This window comes from Myodes glareolus, chromosome 8 (assembly GCF_982192425.1).
Source record: "Myodes glareolus chromosome 8, mMyoGla1.1, whole genome shotgun sequence".
NCBI classification, from domain to species: Eukaryota; Metazoa; Chordata; class Mammalia; order Rodentia; family Cricetidae; genus Myodes; species Myodes glareolus.
In genome coordinates, this window is record NC_142033.1 from 109,739,725 (window position 1) to 109,746,725 (window position 7,001).

Sequence of the window (7,001 nt, forward strand, 5' to 3'; positions counted from 1 at the left end):
TTTGGAGACCTGGTGAGGAGTAGCCCAGACTGATTCAAACTTGCCCTGTAGTTGAATTGCACACCCTTATTCTACTTGCCCCAGAGCTGGGATGACAGGCCTGGGCTCAGGCACGGTTCCTGCTTTAGTGCGGGTAAATTCCGGGACACCCCGGGGGAGGACAGGCAACAGGAAGAGGCCTAGAATCGTAATCTGTACCAAGTAGGTAGAAGTCCCAGCAATAACAGCACTGACAATTTGGACAGGAAGAGACGACTAATTGAACAAGGTGTTAGTGACCCTCAGAAAGACCTCTGAAATGACGAATCCTTGAGCCGGAAGGAGCGTGGGAGAACAGTGGAAGAGAGGTGGGGGGGGGCAAGGATTCTAACCTGATCTGGAGATTGCAGATCTCAGGAAGCCTCCCAGAGGGAGGGGCAAGGTTCTGTAACTCCCCCCGCCCCTTGCCATCTGAATTCAGCCGACCAGGGAGAAACCCTTCTGCCACGTAACTCTGCCTGACTCCGTTTCTGACTTGGGAAGGGGTCAATCGAGAAGATATCCACGTTCTGATTGACTTGTACGCCATTTCCTCCATTGAACCGGGCCGGGAGCGAGATGCGGGGCTAGGGCTGAGAACTCCCGGGCTTAAGAGTGGATCATGCCGTGCAGGGACAGTCACGTCGCTCATCGGGGGAAGGAGGTCAAGCAGGCATCCCCAATGATTCTTCACCCTGATACACACACGCGCGCGCGCGCGATCACATATGCACGTACATGCACAAGTACCTCATAACTACCCGGCCTGTGGCACCTAGCACCCCGACACTTGGCCGCTTGCCCCGCCCTCGGCACTCCCAGGGCCCCGCCTCCGAGGATCTCCCTCCCACTCCCACACCGCTTTATAAAATGGGGCGTTGGGTGCAACCGGGAGAAGCTGATCGACTGGGAGCTCCAGGCCCTTTTCTGCAACGCAGCAAGTCTAAGCCTAAGCCGACTTCCCTAGAACTCCAGCTACTGGGTCTCGAACCCCTGCGTTCCGAAGTCCTAGCGTCGCCGTACCCCAGGTCACCCCCCGGAATCATGCGCTGTGCTCCAACCGCAAGCGCAGCCCTGGTACTGTGCGCAGCTACCGCGGGGCTGCTGAGCGTGCAGGGTCGCCCTGCACAACCAGAACCGCCGCGCTTCGCGTCCTGGGATGAGATGAACTTGCTGGCTCACGGGCTGCTGCAACTCGGCCACGGGCTACGCGAACACGTGGAGCGCACCCGTGGGCAGCTAGGCGCACTGGAACGCCGCATGGCTGCGTGCGGTAACGCTTGTCAGGGACCCCAGGGGAAAGACGCACCTTCTAAAGACCCTGAGGGAAGAGTCCCTGACAGCGAGGCGGCTCCTGAAACTCTGCAGAGTTTGCAGGTAGGCGCACTCACTAGGGGGTACCGGGCGGGGAGGGACCTCAAAGAATCAGCGTGTGAAAGGATGGCAGGAGGGGGTGAATATGGGGAGGTCTTCACCAGTCTTGCATTCTCCAGACGCAGCTCAAGGCTCAGAACAGCAAGATCCAGCAACTGTTCCAGAAGGTGGCCCAGCAACAGAAACACCTAGCAAAGCAGAATCTGAGAATACAGAATCTTCAGAGTCAGGTACTCACCTCGGGGCTTCGCCCAAGTAGGAAAGAGGGAAGACAAAATGGGGGACCAATAGTGGTGGAATGTGGCTAACAGCCCTTGTCCTGCCCTGTCTCAGATTGACCTCCTGGCTCCCACACACCTAGACAATGTGGTGGCCAAGACTTCAAGAGGAAAGAGGCTTCCCAAGATGGCCCAGCTCGGCGGCCTGACTCCCAATGCCACCAGCTTGCACAGTGAGTGTCTCTGGTCTGAATTTGAACGCCTGTGGGCTGACTAGGCTCTAGTCAAGGGCTCAGAGATGTGCAACCCTCCCGACTTCCGATCCTGCTTGGCCAGGTCACCTCACCCTTCTTCCCTAACAAGACTGTCCCCCCAAAATCTTATTAGCCACTATCCAGAACAAGTGGATCAAGACAGATCATAAGGAGCTGAAGTTTCAGGGGAGCTGGGAGATAGCTCAGGGATTTCACCCTGAGAGGCCCGTGCGTGGTGTGCGTGCGCATGTTGTGTTGTGTTTTGAGGTTTAGAACCCTCTGAGGTCTCTTGGTATAAATATAAAAGGGAACACCAGGGTAAGTACAGCTCCCACCCCAGCTCCCAGAGAAGACATAAACTCTTACATCTTACAAATCCTTTGTACCTCTTCCGTTCTCAAACGCTCTATCCAATCATGTACACACATATACACCACAGTTTTTGCAAACACATTTTCTAAGTCCTGTATTGTACATGTCCAAGACTTTGTTTCAAACTGCAGTATGAGTGTGTGTGTGTGTGTATGTGTGTGTCGGAGACAGGGAAGTTCCTAGTTCCAACCCTGAGTTCACAGTCATTCTCTCACCCTGCTTGACATCTGTGGCTGTCCACAGCCAACTAGGTGAAAGTTTGGATATCCCCCTTCACACTCTAGGGCCAGCTGCTGACTTCTAGCTGGGTAGCATATAGCTCCCTTCCCTGGCTTTTACCCAGGCATGTATCTGGAGTTAGTGAGGGTCATGGGGAAGCTTTCCCCTGTCAGGAGGAACAAGTTCTGGTTGGGTGATGTAGGGGAAGAGAAGGGCAGAAGGGGTGGTTTTGTGGGTTTGGGACTCCTCGACTCAGCCTAGCCAAGTAGGGGAAAGTTCAGAGCTGGAGAGACAAACAGCTGGCCCTAATAGAGACCACATGGGTAGCTTGGCAGTGTGCCTGTCCCGATTGGATGAGAGAAAAGTAGGGGAAAGGGAGCTGCCCCAGGGATTGGAAAGTGTCTTTCCCATGTCTCTGGGCCTGCCCCCACTCCTGGCAGTGTGGACAGAGCTGACTGGCAGAAAGTTCCCGCATGCCCCTCCCCCAGCGACCTTTCTCCTACTTTTCCTGGTTGGGCTGGGGGCGGATCTTCCTGAGTTTAGAGGCTTTGTCAAGGCCAAGTTCTTTTTCTCCTCCTCACCTCTTTTCCTTCTCTCTTCATTCCTGTCCCATTTCTTCTGGTAGTGGGGACAGCCATGTTCCACCCTACCCCGACCCCCAGTCTCAGTCTTCCCTGTCCCATCTGGGCACTGTCAGCATCTCCTACTAACTAAACCAGAGTACCCTTTTGCCCAGTGAGCTCTGATCTTGCATTTCCCCAGATCCAGCCCCATGATTGTTTTAAGTCTTATTGAAACACTGACTGTGGACCAGGCTGTAGGTGGATTCAGGTTCTTACTGTGGACAAAGCTTCTCCTTGTCCCTGGCCTTGGGAAACCTCCACTCCACACCACCAGGTGACTTCTCCTCAGTGGGAAGACCTCTGTGTTCACTTTGGGGAGTCTAAGTGAGGTTGAAGGAAAGGATGGAAAGGCATCCTTTTAGGAGTCAACACAGAGAAAGGAACAGGAAAGGGAATCCCTTGCATCAGGACCATGTGCCAAATACTGATGGCAGGAGGGTGTGATACAAGGAAGAAAGGCTTTGTGAGCAGAGAGGGTGCCCAAGCAGTGTGGCGAGAGGGAGGATTGGCAAGGGGGCTGGTTCTCACACCACCTGGGTCTCCTGAAATCTCTGAGGGCTTCTCTCCTGCTTCAGTCTTCCCTTGGTCTACTTTCAGGACCTCCCCGGGACTGCCAGGAACTCTTCCAAGAAGGGGAGCGGCACAGTGGACTTTTCCAGATCCAGCCTCAGGGATCCCCGCCGTTTTGGGTCAACTGTGAGATGACTTCAGGTAGGACATGTTGGCCCACCAAGGAGCCTACTTGCCATGTACAGCCTTGGTGTCATAACATCCAGCCACATGTAACTCAGTGATAAACCACTCGCCGTGTGGCTGTATTTATGATTCCAATACCTGAGAGGTTGAGACAGGAGGATTGTTAAAGTTCTAGAACAGCCTGTCTCATTTAAATAAACACGGGCCGGTAGCTCAATTGGTAAAGTGCTTGAAGCCCTGGATTCCATCTCCAGCCCTGCATAAGTTGTGTGTGATAGTATAAGTCTACTCAGAAGGTAGAAGTAGGGGAGTCCAGATTTTGAGGTCACCCATGGTTATATAGTGAGTTCAAGGACAACTTGGGCTATAGGAAAAGTCCAGGCTCATTCTTGACTGCAAAAGCATGGTCTAGGCTAGTCTAAGGTAGATTTCAAAAATTAACAAAATACATCAGCAACTGGTACCTACAAGTTCTTGGGACGGAAGTCTATTCTGATCCCACCCTCTGAGAGAGAAGTGATGCGTTGTGTTGGAACATGGCCTCAGGCTTTGAGAAACAGGTAGGACTGTCAGCTGCCCTGTGAAAAGGGACTTCTGGTGACGTTTTGTCTTTGTGGGCAGATGGAGGCTGGACAGTGATTCAGAGACGCCTAAATGGCTCTGTGGACTTCAATCAGCCCTGGGAAGCCTACAAGGATGGCTTCGGAGATCCCCAAGGTCAGTGATTCCTGGGAGGCCAGAGTCGGGAAGGAGGAAGGGGCAAAGGAGCATCCCACCTCATAGGATGACTTCTTTCGATGCAGGCGAGTTCTGGTTGGGCCTGGAGAAGATGCACAGCATCACGGGGGACCGAGGCAGCCAGATGGCGGTGCAGCTCCAGGACTGGGATGGCAATGCCAAATTGCTCCAGTTTCCCATCCACTTGGGGGGCGAGGACACAGCCTACAGCCTGCAGCTCACAGAGCCCACAGCCAGTGAGCTGGGCGCCACCAATGTCTCCCCCAATGGCCTTTCCTTACCCTTCTCTACCTGGGACCAAGACCACGACCTGCGAGGGGACCTCAACTGTGCCAAGAGCCTCTCTGGTAAGCGAGTTGACCCCCACTGTAGTCTGCATTCAGGACCAAAGTGCATCATGCCCTGGTGCCCTTTTCTCCTTGCCTGCTGTGTGCCCTTGGTCCAGTCACTGATTTAATCTCAGTTTTCCCGTCTTTAAAGTGGCCATACTCATGGTACCCACTCTTTAGGGTTATTTTGAAAATTCAGTGAGAACATTTGCAGGGGTCTGGCTGTTTCTTTTGGGTCTTGTGCATGTTAGCCAAGCATTCTACCACTGAGCTACAACCTAGGCCCTGGTGGTTGCATTCTAGTTGTCCAACACCGGGTCTCACATAGCTCTGGCTGGCCTTGAACTTGTTATATAGCCAAACATGACCTTTAAAGGTCAGTCTCTACCTCCCAAGTGCTTGGGTAGCAGGCATGTGCCAGCATGCTCCCTCCTGTGGTGCTGGAGATGAGTCTCATGATTTCATGCATACTGGGCAAGCACTATAACCAGTGAGCTACAGCAACAGTGTTTCATCTGTAAAGACAGGTTAGCCTCAAACTTCCTATCCCCCTGCCTCAGCCTCCTGAGCGTTGTGATTACAATGTTGGACCAGCAAGCCCTGCTCCATAGTGTAGGCGAGCTGGTAAAGAGCGAAGGCCTACGTTTCATTCCCGACACCATAGAAACCAAGCACGATAGCACACAACGGTAACTGCAGCACTCAGAGTAGCGGCAGGAGGAGCAGAAGGTTAAGGTTATCCTTGGCTACCTAGAGAGGTTGAGGCCAGCCGGACTAAGAGACCCTGTCTCGAAAACAAACAAACAAACAAACAAAAAGCCAGGGCTTGTGAATTGGCTCAGTCAGTAAAGGTGCTTGCCTCCAAGCCTGATGACCGAAGTTTGAACTCCAAGACCTCCATGGTGGAAGGAGAGAACTGACTCCCACAAGTTGTCCTCTGACCCTCACACCACGGTGGCATGTGCACACCCACACACATATGCACATGCACACAAAATAAATGAATGTAATAAATTCTAAAGGTCTGAAATCCAAAGTTCGTCTTCTTGCCAGCTGTGTCCTCTCGCAGTCTGGAAGCACAAGACTCTGACCTCATCTTCTGTGCTCTAACCCTGTAGGTGGCTGGTGGTTTGGCACCTGCAGCCACTCCAACCTCAATGGACAGTACTTCCACTCCATCCCACTGCAACGGCAGCAGCGTAAAAAGGGGATCTTCTGGAAAACGTGGAAGGGCCGCTACTACCCACTTCAGGCTACCACCCTGCTGATTCAGCCCATGGAGGCTACAGCAGCTTCCTAGCCTCCTCATTGGAGCCTGGTCCCACACCTAAGAGGACAGTGACTTTGCTTGTGGCCCTAAGATAGGGCCATTCCCTCTTGCGGACAGGAGCTCCAAGTGGGGCTATCTGGAGTCAGAGAAGAGGCCCATGACTGGAGAGACTGGAGGACCCCTTTTCCGTGTTGGGGGTCTGCACGTATTGTTGTCTGAAACAGTCAGAGCAACAAGAAACAAATGGCCCAGACTCAGGAAGCATGGGCTCAAGGGGCATTGAGACTCACTTCTTGCCTGCCAGAGAAGTCGGGGATGCAGAGGGACCACTTGGGTCCAGCTAGCTGGGCCCTTAAATAGCAGACTCAGTCATATTGACTGTGGGAGACAGGGTTCCCAGGAGCCCTGGATTTGTATACTCATGGTGCTGCTGTGGGCGCTGTGGATGAATGGTGCCAACTGTGGTGACTGGGCACAGCTCACAGCATTTCGGAATAAAAACAACCTCAGAACACTTTGTTCTCTGTTGTTTCATTCGTTTTTTTTTTTTTTTTTTTTTTTTTAAAGCAAATAGTTTCAAAGTTGGCGTAAACATGTTCCTGGGGTGGAGACTGTATTCCCAGATCTCTTAAGGACGGGCCTGGTTTGTTGTTTCTTCCACCTCTAGCAAAGCAATTTCAGTCTCCTTTTAGCACTTCATGATGTGGGTCTCTCTTGTTTTTATTTCAAAATCTCCAAACAGGGCCAGGGAGGTTTGGTTCTCAGCACTCACATGGCAGGTAACAACTGTCATTAACTCTAGTTTTAAGGATTCAGTGCGTCTTCTGACCTCCACAGGCTCCCGCACATATGTGATACACAGGAATACACTCAGGGACACACACACACAC

The 7,001-nt window shown here is 52.6% G+C and overlaps 1 protein-coding gene across 1 annotated transcript; it reads left to right on the forward strand.

The window, feature by feature from the left end:
* The first annotated feature begins 891 nt into the window (after positions 1-891).
* On the forward strand, positions 892-6,625 carry Angptl4 (angiopoietin like 4). The gene is made up of 7 exons (XM_048430092.3): positions 892-1,395; positions 1,512-1,622; positions 1,726-1,843; positions 3,676-3,789; positions 4,396-4,491; positions 4,578-4,859; positions 5,960-6,625. The coding sequence occupies exons 1-7, from the start codon at positions 1,063-1,065 to the stop codon at positions 6,139-6,141; spliced, it is 1,236 nt and encodes a 411-aa protein (XP_048286049.3). The 5' UTR covers positions 892-1,062; the 3' UTR covers positions 6,142-6,625.
* The last annotated feature ends 376 nt before the right edge of the window (positions 6,626-7,001 follow it).

Excerpts from the sequence above, each read along its gene's own strand:
- Angptl4 (XM_048430092.3), top strand. The coding sequence starts at position 1,063 with ATGCGCTGTGCTCCAACCGCAAGCGCAGCCCTGGTACTGTGCGCAGCT. Across the intron at positions 3,790-4,395 it reads CAACTGTGAGATGACTTCAG|ATGGAGGCTGGACAGTGATT; the intron begins GTAGGACATGTT and ends CTTTGTGGGCAG. Across the intron at positions 4,860-5,959 it reads CTGTGCCAAGAGCCTCTCTG|GTGGCTGGTGGTTTGGCACC; the intron begins GTAAGCGAGTTG and ends CTAACCCTGTAG.